The sequence below is a fragment of the Neopelma chrysocephalum genome, unplaced genomic scaffold, assembly GCF_003984885.1.
Source record: "Neopelma chrysocephalum unplaced genomic scaffold, ASM398488v2 Primary Assembly neopelma1_69, whole genome shotgun sequence".
Taxonomy (NCBI): domain Eukaryota; kingdom Metazoa; phylum Chordata; class Aves; order Passeriformes; family Pipridae; genus Neopelma; species Neopelma chrysocephalum.
This window is the reverse complement of record NW_020897729.1, coordinates 12,350,906-12,372,564: the sequence shown is the minus strand read 5'-3', so window position 1 is coordinate 12,372,564 and position 21,659 is coordinate 12,350,906. Positions and strand designations below refer to the sequence as shown.

Below are 21,659 nucleotides of genomic sequence, written 5' to 3'. Positions count from 1 at the left end.
TCCACGGGAAACTGCTCCAGCTTCTCACTGCAGGATCTTCTTCTTGCCTCCAGCTCGGGCACTTTCCAGCTCCAACCTCCCAATCCCAGTCCCCCAGGTACTCCTCCAGCCCCACAAACCCTATCCCAACCCCAAAGTCCAGATCCCTGCCCTAGACTGATTTCAGCTCTACCTGCCCAGTCCACATTCCCACCCATCAATCCGTATTCCACAGCCACACAGAGGTTTCAGCGACGGTGCCAGTCCCTGTCTCAATCCTACAGTGATTTCTGCTCCAGTGCCACAGTCCCTATCCCTCCTCCACAGTCCTTTTTTGTGTTCCACTCTCCCTATCCCATACCCAGACCCACCAGCTTTATTTCTCTGCCAGCTCTGATGTCAGCTCCCGGTAAGGCTGCTGCACGTTCCAATCCTAATATCCTTCTTTTGTTAAAGGTCTGAGTTTTCCACCCAAGCTCTCAAGCCCACATTCCAGGCCACACTTGACTATTTTTGTCCCAGCTCCATCCCTGCAGTACTTATGCCAGGTCCATGCTCCCTAACCCAGCCCCACTCTGGTTTTGCCCACAGCCCTACCGTCTTTATGTCTCCACCAGCTCTGCTGCCTGAGCTCCAGGTCCTCAGGTTTCTGCTGCCTCTGCCTCAGCTTTCTGCTGTCTCTGCCTCAGTTTTCTGCTGCCTCTGCCTAAAGCTGCTCCTGGGTATCTCTGCAGTCCGGGGCTGTTGACAAGGCCACAAATCAGTCTTTGTCATTCACTTAAATATCTCTAGGAGCTGTCCCACCCATCCCAACGGGAACAGTATTACAGCAACAAAACAATAGCATAAACAATCAAGTAATCAAAGATGAAAATAAAAGTAAAATAAAATTATAATAGAATGAAACATCTTTTATTACTTTTCTTTGTAACAATATTTTCAATACCAGCCCCCCTGAGAAGCTGCATCCCAGTCCTTCTGGTTCGGGGGAGCACCCCTGAGCATGGGCTGCTCCCCTACTGGGCACTGACCAAAGCCGGCCGGCACAGCTGTCCCGGGACACCGCCTGCCCAAGACCCTGCATCGGCAGCTGCGGGGGACCGACCCCGGCTCCCCCTGGATCGGCAGCTGAGGGGGTGCTGCCCCCTGGCTCCCCACCGCTCCCTGGAGCGGCAGCCGCGAGGGTCCCTCCCTGGCTCACCGCCGCTCCTCAGCCCAGCGGCCGCGCCGATCCGGTGCCGGCTCCCGCAGCTCCGGCGCCGCCCCCAGCCCCGCCGCCGAACTGCCCCGGGAGCCCCCCGCCCACCCCATTTATAGCCCGCGGCCCGCAGAGCCACGCCCCCCTCGTGCCAGCCCAGCCAATCCCAGCCCACGGCAGCGTCCGGCCCCACCAATCCCCGCCTGCCCGTTCCCGCCCTGCCCGTCCCCAAGAATCCCGCTGTCCCCTCATGCCCCGCTCCGAGGGGCGGCTCCGCTTCCGCCCGCTCCCCACCTCCCTCCCCTTCTCCCGGGAGAACTCCCGGATGGGACGGGACCGCGGACCTCCCACCCGCCCTTTCAACAGCGCCTGCGGGCACCGCGGCAGCGCAGGCGCGGCTCCACCGGATCCCGAAGCAAAGGCGCCGAGACCGGCGCCTGAGGGGAACGCGGGGGGCGAGGTGGAGAAGGGGGCGGCTGAGCGGGCAGAGCTTGCTCGACCGCGGCCCAGTGAAAGGGCCGCCGCCGCTCCCGCCCCCTCCCCGCCTCCCGGAAGAACTCCCGGACGGGACGTGAGCGCTGAGCTGTGACACCCGCCCTCCCTGGTCCCAACAGGGCCTGTCGGGGGCTGCGGCAGGGCAGGCGCGGCTCCGGAAGCAAAGGCGCCGGCACCTGCAGCGCCTGAGGGGAACGTGGGGAAGGGGGGCGGCGCCGCGCCGCGGCTGAGCGGGCACAGCTTACGGAACCGCGTCCCCATTGAAAGGGTGAGCTGCGATTGGACGGAGCAGAGAAAAGCGAGCTGGGAGTGGCGGGCCGGGATCGAACCTGTACGTCGGGAGCCAGAACCTCCCGGAGAGAGCGGCCCCTGTGCCCAAGGCAGGCCAGGTGCCTGGAGCGGCAGCCGCGGGAGTCCCGCCCCAGCTCACCGCCGATCCCGCCTCAGCTCCCGGAGCTCCAGCGCCGCTTCCACCTCCGCCGCCGAACTGCCCTAGCGCGCCCCCCTCCCCCGCTATTTATAGCCCGCGGCCCGCACAGCCCCGCCCCCCCGTGCCAGCCCGGCCAATCCCCGCCCGCCCGTTCCCGAGAACCCCGCTATCCCCGCAAGCCCCGCTCCCGGGGCCGCTCCCGCCCACTCCCCGCCTCCCTCCCCTTCTCCTGGGAGAGCTCCCGGACGGGACGTGACCGCGGAGCTCCCACCGCCCTTCCGTGGTCCCAGCAGCGCCTGAGGGGAACGGGGGGGGCGGTGCCGCGCGGAGGGGCCGCGCCGCGGCTGAGCGGGCAGAGCTTGTGGGACCGCTGCCGGATTGAAAAGGCGGGCCGTGATTGGACGGCGCCGAGAAAGGCGGGCCGGTATTGGCGGGCCGGACGCTGCCTCGGGCCGGGATTGGCGGGGCTTGGAGCCCGCGGGGCTTGCTTTCAGAAAGACTAACAGTACTTTTTTCCCCATATTTGGATTCTGAAACCAAAGGATGCAAAATCAATGAACATACTTCATTAAAACAGCAACAATTCAAACTTCACAGATTTGCTGGCACAGATAGCTTTTACTTTTTCACGGAACAGCACAAAAATTCATCTCTGAATAGTTCCTTTTTACTGCTGCTTTTTATGCTGATACTGGACACCCTAAGCTACCTTGGCTATGGCAACTGGACACTCCTTCAAATCAAAGGAGCAGACTCATGAATCAGGACCTTCAGGAAGTGGTCACTGGGTTGCGGACCAAAAGTTATCCCCTTACCTCTCCTATTCATCTACAGCTTCAGAAAGCTGGATAAAAAACTCACCCAGTCCTGTGCCAAGCACTGCAGAAACACCAACCACCTGGAAAAGAAAACACATCAGAACTAGAGAGTAACTGAGCCAGATTTTTAATACGGAAAAAAAACAAAATAAAAACAAACAAACAAACAATCCCACACAACAACAACAAAAAATCAACACCACCAAAAAACCCAACAACAACAAATAACTACTAATGTAAACCTAACAATAGCCATTTAATCAGCACAGTGGCCCAAGAGTGGGCAGTAACACTTCTGCTTCTGTCCATCCCGCTTTCAAACTCTTCCTCCACTTGCTGTTCATGTTTGTTACTTCTGCTTTTTGGTTGTTGGTGATTTTCTGTTTGGTGAGTTGTTGGGGTATTTTGGGGGGTTTTTCTTTGGGGAAGGAGGTTTGTTTGGTATTTTTTAACACCATAGGGCAATTCAAAAGAAAGGTCAAGTCTTTCTGCTGTTTACTTGTTTATTGTTAATAACCCAAGTTCTCATTCTGCATCTAGGGTTATAAGTGGTTAGCAAGTATCAGTGTACTAAAGTGCAAAATAGACAACAAGAGCTGACCTTTTGGCTCTGAAATAGTCTAATACTTTTTATTTAGCCAAAGCACATTTAAAAGGTCCCCAGAACAGCAAGAGAGGGAGAATTTAATCAGTTGCTATGACAATAACATTCAAAATGCACATCTACTTTCTAATTTCAACTTGTCTCTCATTACACTTCTGGCCATTTGTTCTGCTTGTATTAAATCAATTATCTAAAAATACCTTGAATTAAGACTATTACCAGCCAGAATCCTACATCCTCTAATGAAAATTCTCCCTCTTTTTCATAGGCAAGACAGTCTCAACTACTGACTTCCAAATGGAAGACCTTTCCCAACACAGCCTTGCATTTGATCATTAACACAGTAAATATGCAGACAGCTCTCCAAAGGATTTTAAGCATTAGGGCTAGGCACTGTGCCAATATATATAAATATTTATACTTTCCCTGCACTTAAATACAAGCTGCCTTTTACTCCGTAATCCTCTTCATATGACCTGCTCTCCATCCAGTGCTCTAACAGTTCTGACAGGCAGATAAATATGACCTGATCAGCAAATAAGGAACAGGAAGTATGTTAGTTCTGTATATGGGACCACTACAATCCCTTTTGAAATTCTGTATATTGTTCCACATAGGACACTTAACAATATTTTTGTTTTGGCTCTGTTATCATTATCTACATGAATGGAATAATTTTGTTCCTGTAATATCCACACAGCCAAGAAGGCTTGCTTTTTCTTTATTAAAAGCTGATGACAAACACAATCAGCTAAAACCTTTAGCACAGACTATGGGATCATTAACAGCCTCCAATGTCTAGTGTTGTCAGAGAAACAATTAATTTGTCCTCTCAAAACCTGGCTGAGTGGAAGAACAATCTTCTTCTTGCACAAGCAAATATAACGGGGTTTTTTTGTTCATTTATTTGTTCTTTAGATTCTTTCCCTTCTTCCTATGTAGTACATTGCCCAACTGTACTTGACACTTTCAGAACAAGGAAAATTACCTCAGGTGGGAAATGCTGCAGCAAAGAACACTGCCTCTTACCAGCCTATGTTAGCTTTCATCTTGTGATTAATCACAGTTCAATATTAAATTATTCAGGCTGCCATTCAGTGTGACAAGCTGCTAAAGTTATTGTATGTTCAAATCAGCAAATCCTCAACACAGGTCATCAACAGATTCCAGTTCAAAAGGGCAGTGCAAAGCCCCTTTACAGAAGGGCAGAATGGTGGGGGGTGGACAATACCCCTGGAGATCATCTAGTCCAATCTCTCCTGCTCAAAAAGCAGGATTTGGTAGAATAGGTTGCTCACGACTTTGCCTGAGCAAAAGTGTTTTAAGCATCTCCAAGGATGGAGGCTCCACAATTTCTCTGGACCATCTGTTGCAGTGCAGAATTAGTAAAATTAAAGCATTTTTTCTTCTCTTCCGTTTAAACATAGTTTCCTGTATTTCACCTTGTGTCTGTTGTCTCTTTCCCCACACACCAGTGAACAGAGTCTGCCGCTCGCCTTCCTTACACCCTCCTACCAGGCATTTATACACATCAAAAATATTCTCCTTGAACTTTCTCTTCTCCAGGCTTTTAGGAGAGGTAATAAAAATTTACCTTCAATGAACTGTAAAATTCATCCAACACTAAACTCATAGAACAAGTCAGGTTACTGACATAGGAGGTCTCTTGATTCAGGACATCCTGAAAAGTCTCAAAGTCCTGCATCCATTCCACTGCAAAACTGTGGTCAATTATGTCAGTCTGGAAGGAGAAGGGAAAATATTCAGAAGTAACAATCTTACCCTTAGGCTGTTAAGTGGACAATTGAAAAAAAATCCATGTTAAATTTATTTTTAAAATGTTGATCTTTTAAAAATATTTAGCCCTGGTCTGAAGTTTTGCAAGTTCACTTTTTATCAAATCAACTATGTGAATACAGGAAGAGAAGACAAACAACCACTTTTCCAGGTTTAGGAAGGCAACAGTTGTTTAAGGAAACAATTGCAACTCTAAAGCCTCCTATGGTTTTACTGGAAAGGGGCATCCAGAAACTGCATACTGCACAATGAAGTTTAAGGTGTAAATAGTAGATCATACGATTGAGGCCAGACAAGAACAACCCTCATTGAAGATCCCCAGCTTTCCTGATTGCCTGGGGGCCGGAGGAGCGAGGGCCACTTCCATGCTGGGTAACCCCATGGGATCTTTATGAAAGTGAGCTATGCTCTGGCCCAAAGAAGTTATGAACTAAACTCAGTGCAAGACAACTGACACAAACAGGTGAGATGGTTCCACAATTTTACATGGATTCATATGAAAACAGTGTATTACAGAGTTTCATAAACATCTTGCCACATGCATATCCACTCTTCGCACAATATGAGGTGCCTAAAACTCTGACATATTTCATTCCCCTCACCAATGGGAAGGAGGAAAATAGATAAAGTATTACCTAGGATTACTCAAGAGATTTGAGATAGAACTGAATCCACCAAGGGTCAAAGCCTGACTACTTAAAGTTACCTTGAATAAATTCTGTAAATAAAATTAAATCACCTCCACAAATTACTTTTTTCCCCTCTCCAAATCTTAAAATTCTTTACATCTATGGGTTTGTCACTGCACATATATCCCAGTTCCCCGGGGTTCCTCCATTCTTATCAAGAGTCAATTTTAAAAAATTAAATTTAATTAAATTTTGTTAAAAATTCTTCCAATGCTATTGGCTTTACTTTTTAGCAAAAGCTAAACATGAGATCAAAATGAAGTTTAAAGTTATGAATCCTAAGCCTCAGGCCTACCTTTCCTTACACACACAGTGCCACTTCTTTTAGTCTTTCAAAAAGCATATTTTGTTCAGAGAGACTTATTTTCCTACCTCATGCCTTTTTCTACAGAAATCAAAAGCTAGAAAGCTTATTCTAATATTACTGTCTAGAGTCAGAAAGAAAACAGTGTACAAAAAGTTGCTCAGTAAGCAAGCAGATACCAAAGATACGCATGGTTTGGGTCACAGGGCAGATGGGTGGAGTTGGAGCACAGCAGACACTAATCCTACTGGGCTGGTGGGAGGGAAAATATCCCAGTCAAAGCATGGTATATGTGTGTGCACACAAAGCTTGCTGAGTTAGGGATACAAACAACAAAGGATGCCTGTGGAGAAGAGTTACTCACATCAAAAATCTAATGGGATTCTTTTACTATCTGAAATTATCATGTTTAATGATATGGCTGTTAAGCTCAAAAGCATTAAGGCTACAAGTTCCTTACACAACAGTGGATGTGTATTCTTAGACTAGTAAGTATCTGCTCTCTAGCAAATACTGCACCAAACATCTTTTCTAGGTTTTGCCTGCTACAACAGGTGAGACTCCTCAGTCCAAACAGGCAGGGGTTACACCACTGCCACTGTGAGTCATTAGCCTGCTGCTGAGTGGAAATCATTATTAATGAAGACAAATATTCTGGGAAAACTGGGCATGTAAGCGCAGATTCTGGCATGACCTTACCCTTTCTTTATAGAGTTACGTTTCCCTTTCATCCAGGCTTAAGCTGCAAAACATGTTTCAAATTGTTAGCACCGTCTCTGCTTTGAACATTTGGGTGCAACTGCCCATCCCTGATTATTCTTGTGCACTTGGATACCAGATTAAAGATCCTTTTTACATTCGGTTATCAGCCTGCAGCTCCCTCCCAGCCTCTCTTTTCTAGAAAATTCTATTATTGTGGTAAGACAAAGACACCACAGCAAAGAAGCTAAACAGAACAATGTCCCATGAGGACATAGAAACCAGAGCTTTAACTGACTTTCGTCATGACTACAACGAAAGGTAGCTTTGTCTTGCACAGGATACTGGGGGAGAGACACAAAATAAAAGTTTAATTTAAAACTTCCTAGAATAGAAAGCAATTCAAACATAAGGCAGACAAGACTTGTGCAAAACTGAATACATTTGACTTCAAAGGATAATTATTTTCCTCTGCACCTAATAGAATGTAATTTTCACCCAGGTCCTGCTTACAATCGTCGAACAAAATATGCTCCTCCAAGATGTAAGATATAAAATCTCCTACACACCCAGTCAAGTTTGGTTACCATTTGCTATGACGCTAAGATCCCGGTTTTTAACTCTCCGTGCATTTTGCATTTGACACAAACCTTAGGTTCTGAGAGATTATTTGCGAACTGAGCAATGAATTCAAATAACACAGAACATCTATAAAGCAAAATTACTTTGACACATGAGCTGACATATTCATTTCACTGTATATATTCTACGATCTTTTTCTCAAACTAATGTCAGAAAATGCAATATGTAGTAAGACACAGTTTGCACACTCCTATCGTGGTGATATAGCTCTTGACCTTGGTACAAGGATTGAGAGGTTTTTTGAAAACCTTTTACCAACATTTACCGTGAATTATGACAGCTCTAGCTATGTTGATGGTTCCATAGGTATTTAGTCTCTGGGATGACATGAAAGACAACAGATAAATTCATGTACAAAGAAGAAGACAATAAATCAAGAGTTCTGTGCTATGCTGAACTCCAAACAAATCCTGAAGAATCTCTTAAAAGTATCAACAACATTAAAAAATAGAATAAAATACTCTGTATTTACAAAAAGGAGCTTAAACTAGCCTACCTAGATTCATCTTAGCTAACTGGGTTTATAAGCAATAGGCAATATGTTAGATCTAATATGACCAGCCTTCCTCACGCTAAGGTCTCATGGATTATTTAATGCTAAGTTTTGACCCAATGACTTCCAGATGTCCACTGGCACCTAAATTTTTCTGCTTATCCAATGGGAAAACCACTAAGAGAATAACCAAACCAGCAGACTAAGTGGATAGGAGGCATCCAAGTGCACTCACAAGCACAAATCCAACCATCCCCTGGGCTGCATCCAAACCAGCGTGGGCAGCAGGGCGAGGAGAATTCTCGCCTTTGTACTCCACTCTCATCCCACCCGGAGCACTGCGTCCACCTCTGGGAACCACGGCAGATATGGACCTGGCAGAGTGGGCCCAGAGGAGGTCACCAAAACCATCAGAGAACTAGAAGGCCTCTCCTATGGAGACAGGCCAGGAAGCTGGGGTTGTTCAGCCTGGAGAAGACTTCAGGGAAGTTTTACTGCAGCTTTCCAGTAAATAAAGGGATTTATAAGAAAAATGGAGAGAGACTTTTTACCAAGACTTGTAGTGATAGGACAAGGGATAATGGTTTTCAACTGAAAAGGACATACTGACAAAATTTTTCATGATGGCAGTGGAGAGATATTAGAGCACACTGCACAGGGAAGCTGAGGCTGCCCCATCCCTGGAAGTGTTCCAGGCCAGGCTGGATGGGACTTGGAGCAACCGGGGATAGTGGAAGGTGTCCCTGCCCACGGAAGACAGGGTGGCCTTTAAAGTTCCCCTTCAAACCAAATCACTCTATGATTCCCCTCCAAAAGAACTACCAAAGAGACAAGCAATCAAAGCAGAGGGACTGCACTTCCAGCTTTTCTTACCTGCAGGCATACAGCACGTTGGACATAAAAGCCATAGGGTTAGTCCTGCCAGAGGTGTCCGGCACACACACAGCAACTGAAGGAAAAGAGGAAGCCTGGGAACACAGAGCAAAAGACACTTTAATTAGGACTAGACTACACTGAGCAATAGCCAGGTCATTCTCACACACAGCTTCACTGTCCAGTCATACGAAAAGCACTCACCGAGGCCTTGGTTATGATGGTTCCTGACGCTGACCAGGCGAATACCTCCATTTGCCCCGGGGTGTCAAGAATAACATCCCTGGCAAGAAGTCACCCCCAACAACAAAAAGGGAAAATTAGTGAAGCACAGGGTCCTGTTCTGACTAGATTACCACCAGCATTTAATAGCAAATGACATGACTAGTCTGGTACAGATGAGAAAACCTTCTCCCAAACAGTGATGAGATTTATGGGCACGCTTGAAAATCTCCTGTGAGAAATTCGTAACTAAGAAGTATGTGCTATCTTGAGTTGAAGGCATCAATTTGACAGACACTTAGTACAGCAAACTCTTCAGAAGAATTAACTGCTGCCTCTTTGAACAGTAGGTCAGAGAAAGTGACAGTCTAATGGAAGACAAGAAAAGCAGAATTGTAATCAGCAGACTTTTCTTCCATCTCTCCCAAGAAAGTCCAGTTTATCTGTTCTAATTCTATGCCCTTTTCTACATGAAACTTAGACCAAGGCTGAAAAAACAACTAGAAGACATGGAGAGAAGCTTTTTAGATTTTCACATGATTTTCCCAAACTGATCCCAGAAAAGCAGAACTCGGTAGAATGTACTCACCTTGATGCATTTTGTCTTTTTTCCAGAAGGTTCATCACCTGATTGAAAAAGCAGAGTATACTTGGTATTTAGGCTCACAACAGGAAACCTTCATCTTCATTTCATAAAAGAAACTACATTAATTTGCACAGATGTAGGTGTGTATCCAGATGTTAAAGCCTTTAAGCTTTTCAGAGGGTCAGAATGCCCTGCTAAGGAAGGCTGAAAAACGCTCAGACCCTGCACAGGTCAAAGACAACCTTGGTTTTGTCTGTGTTCTAGTACCTGGCTGAAGAAATGGTAGAACAACCGCAGTTGTTCCCTGCCTTTTCACTAAGAGATTGCCAGGGGGTAGGCCAGCCTGGGCATTCCCGGGGCAGCAATAGCTTTCTGCGCTGGCACCTTTTGTCCGGGAGGAACCTTCGTCCGTGTTCAATTCTGGGAATCAGACTGGCAACACAAGCCAAGTCACCGGCAGAATTCTGGACGTTTGGTCTCCTCAGAGCGCCCACGGCGAGGGGAAAAAGAACATTTGCTTCACTGTCCCGAGGACGGAGACAAACAAAAAAACACCACCAGACTGAATTCACCTGCAGAAGCCCAAATTCACCGAACGCCTGCTGAATTCAGCAGGAACACGCTCCCTCGACCACAAGGCATCCTTAGGACGTCTCAGACTCCGGATTTAAGCTCCGAGAAGCCAGTGAGTGACAAAACACTCCCGCTCCCCGCGGGCGCCGCTTCCGAGCCCCCCCCGAGCGCCGGGCCCTGAGGCCTCGCAGTCGCCGCCTGGCGGACACGGCCGGGAACGGCACTGCAGCCGCGCGCCCCCCCCCTTGCAAGACCCGCGGCGCCTTTCGCAAGTCCGGGCCTTTCTTCCCTAAAACCTGCTCTTACCTAGGAAAAGCTGAGCAATTCACAGAGTTCCTGTTTCCAGCCCAGCTTCCCAAAGGATTTCTCTCCCTTGGCAGCACAGACCCTCCCCTGGAGGAGGGGGGTGTGCAATGCCAGGGCACATCCGAACCCGGCCCTGCCGCCTGCCGCTCTCTCCGCCCCTTCTGCTCGCGGCGGCACGCAGGTGCAAGTTTCTCCGCAGAGGCGAGAAACTTGCCTGTCGCTTCCCCTGCCTGCAGTCCCCGATGGCCGCAGGAGAGGCAGAAGAGCGGCCGCGACCCCGCCGGGCCCCGCTTACCCCGGGGACGATCTCCTAGAGAGCCCGACGTCGGATCTGCCGCCGTGGGTCGCTTCCGGGGGGAAAAGGCGGCGGCGCAGCCCCGACAGCATCTCCGGGGCACGGCGGGACCGAGCGGGGCGGGAGCGGGAGCGGAGCGGAACGGGACGGGCGGGCGGCGCGCCGGACCCCGCCGTCTACCTGGGGTCCTCGCGCCCGAGCCGCGCGCCGCCGTCCCGAGGCGGGCTGCCCGCGCCGGTGCCTGACGCCGCCCGCGCCCGGCGCCGCCGAGCGCGCCGCCCTGTCCCCGCACCGGGAAAGAGCGCGGCGAGACGGCGCTGCGGGCGGGGGGGGGGGGGGGGGTCCGGGTCGGGGCGGAGGTCAGGCAACAGGATAGACGCCTCTCTGAGGGAAGGGGGCCTCTTGCCGCCATCTTTAGTGTGGCCTCGGCTAAGTTCCGGTCCTGGTGGCGCCATCTTTAGTGTGGCCTCGGCGAACTTCCGGGCCGGGGCCGCCATCTTGGTGTACGGTCTTGGAGGACTTCCTGTCTGGGCGCCGCCATCTTTCTGTGCGGTCTCCAGGGAAGACTTCCGGTCCAGGAGGGCGCCATCTTGGACGGTGCGCCGTCGAAAACAGTCCGGTCGCTCTCACTTCCGGTACCCCCGGAGAAGGTTGCTCACTAATTTCTGCGCTTTCGCCTCGAAAATCTTCATGTTATTCTCCCCGCACACACCCCGGGAGAGACGGGAGACCACGAGTCCCGTCGTGCCGCGGGAACCGGCCCTTAAGTTGAGCATGGAGTGCTGCAGCGACACGAGAGCCAATGCGCGTGCGTCGCCGTTCCCTCGCATGGCCGCCCTTAATGACCACGTGATCGCCGGCGTCTTGCTAACGACTGCGCATGCGCTGGCTCCGCCACCTTGGCTGCCCCGCCATCGCCTCACCACCCGGCTTCGCTTTCTTCCGGCGCGCGCCTCACCCGCTTTTCTGGGGCCCCGCCCCCACATTTCGCGGCTCCCCCTCCGCTGCTTTTTCGGCTCCCTGGGGTTCCCCCACCCACGTTTTGGGGTGCCCTTCTCACATTTGAGGGGTGACCCGCAACTTACTGTTCGGAGGGTGGGGCGGGTGCGAGGAGTAAATGGGATGCCCAAGAAGGTTTTTTTTTTCTCTCTTTTATTTCACTTTTGATTTTATTTCCTTTTTAGTTTTCTTGCTTTATTTTTTAATTTTCTTTTGTATTTTATATTTCCTTTTTTATTTCGTTTATTTTTTATTCTCTTTATTTTTCATTTTCTTTTCTTTCTCGTTTGGTTTTTATTTTTTTAGTTCTTATTCTTCCAGAGAGGGAAATACTGCAGCTCCTCTGTGCCAGAGAAAGGCTCCCCTGCTCTTCCCTTAAACACAATGCCTGCAATTAGTGCCCTGGAAGCCTGGTCCGCTCATTCCAGGCACTGGGACTCACCCAGAGGGGCTTTGCCAGCATCAAATGGAAATTACAGCGTGGGCAAATGCACTTCCGGCAGAACTGCCAGGAACGCTCCTGGCCAAGGTGACCGGTCTGTGGAAGTCAGACCACTGACCACCCAGGGAGATTTTCAGGGGGATACTTCCAGCTTTTATTCTCCAGAAACTCCAGTTCTTTCTGGCACCGCTTGCTTCAGTCTTCCCCTGTTGGAAGAGGTCACTTAGTCTTTCGAGGGGCCAGATTGCCAAAGCCCGGCCAGTCCATTCCCTCCACACCCCCTTGCGCTCAGTGGCCGAGGGGCAGTGGTCTGCCCTGCACAGGCCCGGGGCAGGCCTTCAGGCCATCTGTCTCAAGGCTGGAGTGATCCTGCCATCATCCCGTGGCCACGAGTGGCACAGAAAGCCCAGGGCCAACAGCAACTCCAGTCAGCTGCAGGCAGATGTTATCCCTTCCCAGCTTTTTGGGAGTGAGGGGTAAGGTGCCTTTCCCATCCGGCAGCGGCACGTCCCCGCCGCAGAGCCCGCCCCGATCCTGGGCCTTCTCCGAGACAATTCCCCTGTCACAGCCCACTTCCTGCAGAAAAATGTTCAGGCTGAATGCGTTTTTTGTTGTATTTTTATATTTTTATTTTATCGTTACATTTCGTTATTATTCTCTTGAAAGCCCGTAGAAGGCGGCCACCCGCCCTCCCCCGCCGCCGGTCGGTTGCCGGCACTGCCCGGCCCGGCGGCCCCGAGCGCTCGCTCTCCGCAGGCGCCGCTTCCAAGCCCGCCCCCGACCGCCGGGCCCTGCCTCGCAGTCGCCGCCTGGCGGACACGGCCGGGAGCGGCACTGCAGCCGCGCGCCCCCTCCCTCACCCCCAAGGACCTCAAGGACTCGCGGAGCACAGATTGGCAAAAATAAACGTCCCGCAAGACCGACGTTGCCTTTCAGAAGTATTTCCTTCATTTTTAAGAACGATAAAGGGCCAAATCAACAATAAACGTTATTTCATCCCTTTGCCAATAATAACCCTGCAGCTTGCCTTCCTTTCTGGACTGACAGCAGACAGCTTGGATGCCCAGACGGAATCATTAGACAACTCTCTCCAACGTTTCTTAAAACCTCCTTAATCTTCCCCGTGATAAAACCCACCCTTTTCATTGGATCGAGAAAAACAAAACCAAACCAAAGAAACCCCACCACCTGACACGGGTCACAAGTTACAAAAGAGACTCCAAGCCATGGGAGGAAAGCTAATGAACAGGTGAAGTTTCAAGGAAATCCCACGTCTTCCAACATCCTGCTCGTGTTGCCTATGTTGCCCCCTGGATATGACCCACTCCCAGGCATCTGCCCAGCAGCAGACACCACCGCTGCCCTCTCAAACAGCAGCACTTCAGCCACGAGCCACCATTGTTCCAAGAACCACAGCTGTAGATTTCTGTGCCCATCAATGGCAGATGTGGCAACTAAGCCGTGTCCTCTGTCTGCTACCTGTCACACAGGACCCTCTTCTCTAAAAACAGTGGCTCAGCGGGCAGCACTGCCATTTGTCAGACACATACTTACTCCCAGCAGTCAGGTCACACTTCAGCACTTCACCAAGTCTGCGGGAGGACTTGCAGGTCCTGAAGGCTCACGCCACAGTGTGGCACTCACTTGCTGTCTATGGAAACCATTCTGCTACTACAAAATGTTTTCTCCTAGGAAACACACCCATTGCAACAGTTACACATCTGACCAAAAGGCAGCAAGTGGCCTCCAATCCCACCAATTGTCTTCTTGCTGTCACCACATCCTTAGCCTTAGAAGGCAGGGGGAAGTCTACAGCTGTTGGAGCAGTTCCTGGGAACACCAAAAAACACCCTTTCTTTCGAGTGCCCAAGGGCAAGTGCTGAGGGCACCACACAGCTCCTGCCCAAACATCCTGTCCTGTCCCCATCCATGCCAGGAGCCCGCAGCCTTGGAAAACACACGTGCCCGGGCCGCAGCTCCCAAGGGATGATGCAGCTATTCAAGCGTAAGCGCGCGGGCAGGGAGCACTTACCCGGGGGGGCCGCCGGCCCCTCCAACTCACCCCCCTGCAGCAGCGCAGCCCCTGAGCCGCAGATGCCCAGCTCTCCCCGCTGCCGTCCCACGGCTGCGCTCCACCACAAGGAACGGACGGGCAGGATCCGGCAGTGCCGGGACACTGGGCACGTGCACCCGGGCACCGGCAGCAGCGGGTGCCGGTTCTCCCTGGCAGGCCCCAGGGTGGGGGATGAGGGATTCCCTCCACCTGGCACAGCCAAGAAATCCGTCCGCTTTGTCAATAAAATTGAGACCAAAGTGTAAAACTCTACTTAAAGAGTAAAATAAAAAATAAAGATTCTTATGGTTATCCTTCTGCAGACTATCACTGCTGTGGCCACAGGCAGAGCAGCTCCAGCACAGACACAAACACACACAGACACACACTGCACACAAGCAAGACAAAAGATGTGACCCAGAGACATAAAAAAAGCTCTTTAAGAACCGTGACTACTAGACCAGAGACACCATCATGGGAGAATACCTAGGGGGCTGTAAGGAAAATCTATGGCAGACCAAGAAAAGTCAAATGTCACGGCCCATGACAAAAAGATATGGCTGCAACCAGGATGAAGTATGTGCTAGAAGCCTTTCTTAAAGGCCTTAAGAATATAGGATGCGGGGAAAGAGTCCCAGAAAAGGAATCCATGAAAACAGACCACTCAAGATCAGAGATGCTGACACAGCCTGGAAAGAAGCCGCAAAAGCTGTCCCACTAGATTGTTCCACAACACAAGACCTAGCCACGTATTAAGCTTGTGGCACAAGAAATGAAGTACCTGTTTGGTGCTCTGTCAATGAGTATAGGCATTTGAGACCCTAGAGGTGGCACCTGAGGCAGATGATGTGTTCCTTGAACGCAAAGTGCCACAAGGTTATCAAAACCTGAGGAAGGCCTAAGATGCCAAAGACACACTACACAAAGTACACAATAACTCAGACACAGACTGGAGCCACCCTGTCCAGAACACACTAGCACTGTGCTGGGAGTAACCCGTTTCCTTACCTGACCAAACAGGCCGATTCCTGAACTCTCTACACCAACTTCAGCACTTCTCCCTGCAATTCCCAACCTTGCATCCTGCTCTCAATTCCTCTCCCCAACACCAGTCCCTCGAGTTAGCTTTCAGAGGGCTGGGAGTCTGAGTTCATTCCCCAAAAAACCGACATCTGCTGACCAGGATATTCCTGCAGTTTCCAGGCTCCTCTTCGTTATCTGTGCAAAACCAATGGCAGCAGTAAGCATCACGTTGGTCAGCACCAGACCTCTTCCACAACCACCTCCTCCTCCAAAGCAGGTGGCCTGTCACTCACCTGCTCCACACCGATTTCAGCGTCAGACACTGACATGGTGGCCATCAGGAGCCGCTCTTTTGAGCCATATCCTGCATTTTTCAGGGACCTCTGATCTTCCATCTTCACACAGGCTCTCAGCTCTGCAACAGGCCTACAAAATAAGTCAAGTCCTGACGCTTATAATCTACAAGGGGCCCGTCACAAGCCACAAAGGCTCTAGAGACAACCTGGTATTCTGCAGGCAATTGGTAAAGGTGGCAAGTTATCCCATACCCGAGAAGCACTGTGCCTTATGCCCCTGCTGCCTTCTTGAGAAATGCTAAAGCTCCATGTCCAGATGCAGACAAGATGCTCACCCCAACTTCTGCTGATAATCTCACCACTGGTCCTATTAAGAGACATGACATCAGCAACTGATACTGTATACAGCAAAACTGGTGAAAAAACCCAAGGTTTCATCTTCAATAAAGTCAGAAACTTCAGGAAAATGCAATGCAGCTAGAATAAACAAAAACCCCCAAACGTACTATTCAACTATGTTGCCACCCTGAACACTCAGAAAAAACTTACTGACCTGAAAATCTGAAAGCTGCATACAAGTGTACTTTCTACTATCCAGGCTGCTGAACCTCAACCAGTCCTGCAGCCCTTGCCTGAGACAGACACCTGCCCCACTTCTCTAAATGGCAGCACACACCTGCCCAGAATGCTAAGGCAGCTCTGGAAGAGAAGGAACAGCAGTGCACTGGCCCCAGAGCAGCACAGGAGCAGCATGAGCTCCCCGAGGAGAGGCTGTTCCTCATATACTGCAAGCCCTTCCCTCAGCAGCTGTACCTGTAACTGCCCAAGCCCATTCCTAACTGCAGCCCTTTTAAACCCTTGGCCCAGTCCCATCATCATGTCATCCGTCCCACCTAGGCTGTCCCAGCCCACAGCTGGAGCCCACCGGGAACAGGGGGCCACCACCTCAGCCCCACAGCCCATCTTCCCCGCCCCAGACCCATACACTGGACACAGAACAGACAGGAAAGAAAGAAAAAACAGGGATAGGACACAGAAGAAAACTTGAAAATGTGAAGAGGGGCAGGACAGTCAGCAGAGAACTAGAACCAGGGGCAGTACAGCACTGGCATACGGAGAAATATTCTAAAGCCAAGAGAGCAACAGAGGCAGCAAACAAGATAAAAGAAGACACAGAAACCAGGTCAAATGTCAAGCTCAAAAGATTAAAGTTCAAATGTGGGGATTGGAAGGTCAACAGTCACACCTGGAAGGTCATTATCCAGAGATCAAAAGTCACAAAAACATCAGAGGTCACAGGAAAAGGTAGTTCAGATGTCAAAGGTCATTTGAAAGGTCAAAGGTAATTTGAAAGGTCAGAGGTCACCAAATAGGTTGATGTCACAAAGGGGTCAAAGGTCACTGGAAATGTCGAAAGTGGCCCAAAACAGCCAAATGCCACCCGTGGTCAAAGGTCAGCAGGAAGGTGAAGGTCACGCACGCGTTTGGCTCCCCTGACGGCAGCACCGAGTCCGATGGGGGGGGGTGAATCCGTGCCACCCCTCCTGCAGCACCACGCTGTGGTCGCCGGGCGGCAGCAGAGAACGCACCCCGCGGCCCGGGGATGGGGAGCGCAAACACCCTGCGGTCTGAGGCAAACAGAGAGCCCTGGGCGACATGGAAAGAAAAACACAGGTCTCTGAAGCACACCACAAACCAGTGAGGATGCGACAGAGTACCCTCAGCAAGTCTGCAATGTCACAAAACTGGCTGGAGTGGCTGATAAGCCAAAGTATCATGCTGCTGTCCAGAGAGACCTTAACAAGCCAGAAAAACGGGCTGACATGAACTTCCCGAAGTTCATCAAGAGGTATAACTGTCAGTCTGCTTTTTCCTTCAAGGACAGGACTCAGCTTTGTTATTCAAGGAAAAAGCCTAAATTCACCTGTCTGTGCTTCTGCCCTACACCTAGAGTACAGCCCTGCAAGAAGCTTGACAGCTCTCAACTCATCCACCAGCAGTGGCAGTGTGTCATGCCTGCACAGGGTCAAACCAAGATCTCAGATCTGAAAGCACAGCAGCAGGTTCTCAAGTGAACACTCTCATTTGACAGTAAAAGGGTGAATAGAATTATTTTCTTACAAGAAAATCCCACAAGAGCTACAAAGACCAAGATGTCAACAGAACACAGAAGCTGCACTGTGGGGCTGTACCTCAGTTAGGGATCTCTCCAATTCTGCAGAATACCGTTCCTAGCATCTGAAGGTATGTAAGATTACACTATGCTCTTTTTCCTGCTGATGTTAGATTCAATAAATGGAATTTTTATCAATAATTTACAGAGTCTTAGTGCCTTTCTTAGTGGAATCACAGAGCCTACTGTTTAAGCTTCAGGGCTTACAGTTTATTATCCAAGGACTTCAACTTTTCCATTTTGCACAGTAAGCCCTAATATGATAAACTACAAATCTCAGCACCCTTGTCATTGGGTCATTGGGGATTTAGATTTTATGGATGAGATTACATTTTTACATCTGGTGCCCCAATCTATAAATAAGTAAAGCGTAAATCATAATAAATACAGAGCCTCACAAAATAAAGTAATAAACCATAACTCCTAAGTAAGAAACCACTGCAAACCACAAACTCTAAACAATAAACTGTAAGTGAAGAACTCAAAACACTCAGTTTTGAGCAAGAAATGCAAAAGAATACGAGAGCAAGAAAATAGTAAAGAGAGAAGTAAAAAGAAGATGAGAATTTTTGCCTGTAGCTTTACAAGTTTTCATTTACAAGTTTTCAAGGGCAGCAGGATGGAACACACACCAGAAACACTCTGCAATTGCTGTTTACAGGCTTGATTTCAGCCACCATTCATGTGACCATATGTGAGACTCAATTTGTAGACTGATCCACTGTACTAAGCTGCACTTCCATTAAACTTACCTGCGACACAGCCAGCACTAAATCTGCAGTACTATTACTAAGACAATTAATATTTATGGTCGTCTCATCTCTGTGGGCAAATATTCAGAGCCAGTGACATCTGTAACCACCAACGAGCTTCTCTTTAAGGGAAGTGGTACCTGTTGAGAGAGAGAAATGTTTGTGACAATTGGTAATACCATTCCTGCAGTCACTAACACCACCCCAAAAGCCTTCTCCTGTGTCCAGCTAATCCCACTCTAAAGAGGGATCAGAAAACGTCTCACAGAGTTGCCAAAACAAGGATAAAACACTGCAGCTGGGAAAATACTTTTTATTATATAAAACAAATTGGGTTTTTTAGCCTATTACTCACATGCTGAGCATCTGTAGTCCAAGACACCTAACCACTTGGCACATCAAGCCAATTCCCATTGCGAGGCCTGCACATCACACACCAAATGCCCAAACTTTAGTCTCCCAGGCACAACTTCCAGCTCCCTTCACCGAGCAGTACCCACATTGCCACCAAGTCTGTCTCATTACTAACTAGGGCACAACCACCTTCCACCCACCCAGCCTCCTTCAACTACAGTGCAGTGCCAGGACTTAGCTGTGTGCACGCTGTGAGTCAGAGCTTGTTCTTTGCATCTGGCTGCTGATCCTACAGACCTGTGATGCTGCTTCAATTGCCAAACTATGCTTCAGCACCTGCAAAAGGCCAGAACAGTTGTTACCAAGAGAGCAAGAAACTGCAAAGCCCTTTCAGAACTATCCCAAATCCAAGGCCCATAATTGCTCCCACAATTACAACTGACCCACTGTGCTGCTTCAGCCATGATCTCAGGCTCTGTTTCATCACTAAGATGCCACAGCAGTCCTCACAGATAGTAGGCTTGCTCAGGCATCCAGTTAATGTCAGCTTATGTCAGATGGCACTCCTCATGGTGACTGCAGCACAGACACTGCAATGCTGGAAGTCTGTCTTACTCAGCATAAAACTATACACAGGTCAAACAGAAAGGAGAAATATACAGTCCCCACTGACTTAAACATCCTCTCATTCAACACAGACAGAAGGAAAGCAAAGATTTCAGACTCCAAAGTGACCACCCAACACTGTGCTTGACAGCACTATACATTTCATCAGAAATACTCTTCTCATCCACGCAGACATCATGGAAGCCAGATAGTCCTGTGCCACCTCTCCAGCTCACCATCTTCTATATGCAACCTACACTTCCTCACTTAGCACAGCCCTAGCCCTTCTTCCATGGAAAACACAGGCACACAACACTGACACCACCCAATGTTTTAGGTCATCTTCAAACTGCTCAGAAAGCAGCATTCAGCAAAGACAGGGGAAAAAACCCATGGCTTTTAAAAATTCTAAACACTGGAGAGACTCAGCTAGCGGGAAACTCTTACCACCCACCCCAGGCCTGAGTGTGGCTGGGCTGAGACCCTCAATTTGCTGCAAGTGTTGCCCCTAGCAACACTTGTTGTCCCTAGACAGGACGTGTCCCCAAACCCGCGGCCACTGAAGGTTCTCAAACACACCACAGAGGATCCCTCGAGGCCCGAACGCCACCAGTGCATGCTGGTCGCAAGCAGCTCGCCTGCACTGGCTGCTGCGTTGCCGGTGGGGGTAACAGTTACCACACCGCTCCTGTTCTCTGCCCCTCGCACCCGGCACTCACAGGCTGGTCCTGCACCAGGCTTACCCTCTGCAGCGTGCCCTCCCGGTGCTCCAAACGCGCTCAGCACCCCCGAACTGCCCTCCCGGTGCTCCAAACGCGCTCACCACCGGCCTGGCACCTGTGCTGAGCGGCCGCGGGGCGACGGCAGCACTGCGCATGCGCGAGGTCCGGGGGCGGCCGCGCGTCGCAGCGTCTGAAGGCGAGCGGGAGCGATTGATGGCGAAGGGACAATCAGCGGGATAGAGCCGCTGGGACAGGGAGTGAAAAGCGGCGTGCAAGCTGGACAGACGGCTAGAGTTGGTGGGAAGGATGGTCAGGCAGAGAAATAGAAAAAGAGAGCCAGGGTTCTGGACAAAGAATGGTGAAAGAACTTCCGCTGTTGCAGAATACATATCGAGTCCAACCAAGTGAGCCGTAAGCACCAAAATCTAGTGCTCAAGGCTAGCAGGCACTCACCAGCGCCTCTCAGCTCCTCTGCCTTAGTATCCATTGTGACAGTACTTAGTGATCAGTTGCTTGCTGACTGACACAGTAAAAGACATCATCCTATCAAAACATAAAGCAATGCAAAATTTGTAAACCCTACAGAAAAACTCAAGAAAACAAATTTAGCATACAAACCTACGCACTAATCTAATACACACTAACACGGTAAAGGAGAACACAAAAGCCACAAACACCGCCCCTCCACTCCTATTTTGAACACTACCACAACATTTGGGTTTTCTGCAAGGTTAACCTTTCAGGAACTTCCGGTGTCTACATTTTTGGCATAACCATGCCACACTCCTCTTTTAATTCAGGCATGCACAAGCATATCCACTTCTTCAAACCTGCCTGCTTCCCTCCTGCTCATTGCCTCAGATCAGACCACGTTGCTGAATGCTGGGTGGCACCAGGGGAAACAAATTAACTCCCCCAAATGATTCACAGCCTATTGTTTAGGGTTCGGGGCTTACAAATTTATCATCAAAGGATTTGGACCTTTTCATTTAACAGTAAGCTGTAAACCCTGAACTTTCAGTGTTAAACTACATATCTTGGAACACAAATGATTCTTGGTACTTTACAACTAATGGATGAGGTTAGATTTTAAAACCCATGCCCTAAGCAGTCAGTAAGTGAAGTATAAACCCTGACTAACAGATATGGAGTCCCACAGTCATAAACCATAACCCTGGAGTGAGAAACTGTAAACAACTCTAAACAGTTGAAAGAACATGAGTGATTGAACTCTCA

General features: G+C 49.6%; 1 protein-coding gene and 1 long non-coding RNA gene across 6 annotated transcripts; both read right to left on the bottom strand.

The window, feature by feature from the left end:
* Nucleotides 1–7,302: 7,302 nt before the first annotated feature.
* LOC113968926 (GPN-loop GTPase 1-like) lies at nt 7,303–11,147 on the bottom strand. Its single transcript, XM_027685917.1, has 5 exons — nt 11,004–11,147; nt 9,833–9,870; nt 9,226–9,304; nt 9,022–9,116; nt 7,303–7,357 (listed from the first exon to the last, which is right to left on the bottom strand). The coding sequence occupies exons 2-5, from the start codon at nt 9,865–9,867 to the stop codon at nt 7,303–7,305; spliced, it is 264 nt and encodes an 87-aa protein (XP_027541718.1). The 5' UTR covers nt 9,868–9,870; nt 11,004–11,147.
* Nucleotides 11,148–12,991: 1,844 nt separating this feature from the next.
* Nucleotides 12,992–20,438, bottom strand: LOC113968688. Of its 5 annotated transcripts, XR_003534606.1 has the most exons (4): nt 19,330–20,438; nt 18,742–18,881; nt 13,305–13,389; nt 12,992–13,020 (listed from the first exon to the last, which is right to left on the bottom strand). It is a non-coding gene; the product is annotated as an uncharacterized LOC113968688 (long non-coding RNA). The 5 variants fall into 5 exon arrangements; XR_003534605.1 differs by lacking the exon at nt 12,992–13,020 and having other exon boundaries at nt 13,193–13,389; XR_003534607.1 differs by lacking the exons at nt 12,992–13,020; nt 13,305–13,389 and having other exon boundaries at nt 17,008–18,881; nt 19,330–19,721; nt 20,281–20,438.
* Between the last annotated feature and the right edge of the window lie 1,221 nt (nt 20,439–21,659).

What these genes read in the sequence shown, in the direction of transcription:
- LOC113968926 (XM_027685917.1), bottom strand. Translation starts at nt 9,867, where the DNA reads ATGAACCTTCTGGAAAAAAGACAAAATGCATCAAG. An exon ending in AAAAGACAAAATGCATCAAG is followed by an intron (nt 9,305 to 9,832) that starts GTGAGTACATTC and finishes ACTTCTTGCCAG; the next exon opens with GGATGTTATTCTTGACACCC. An exon ending in AACGTGCTGTATGCCTGCAG is followed by an intron (nt 7,358 to 9,021) that starts GTAAGAAAAGCT and finishes TCTCTCCCCCAG; the next exon opens with TATCCTGTGCAAGACAAAGC.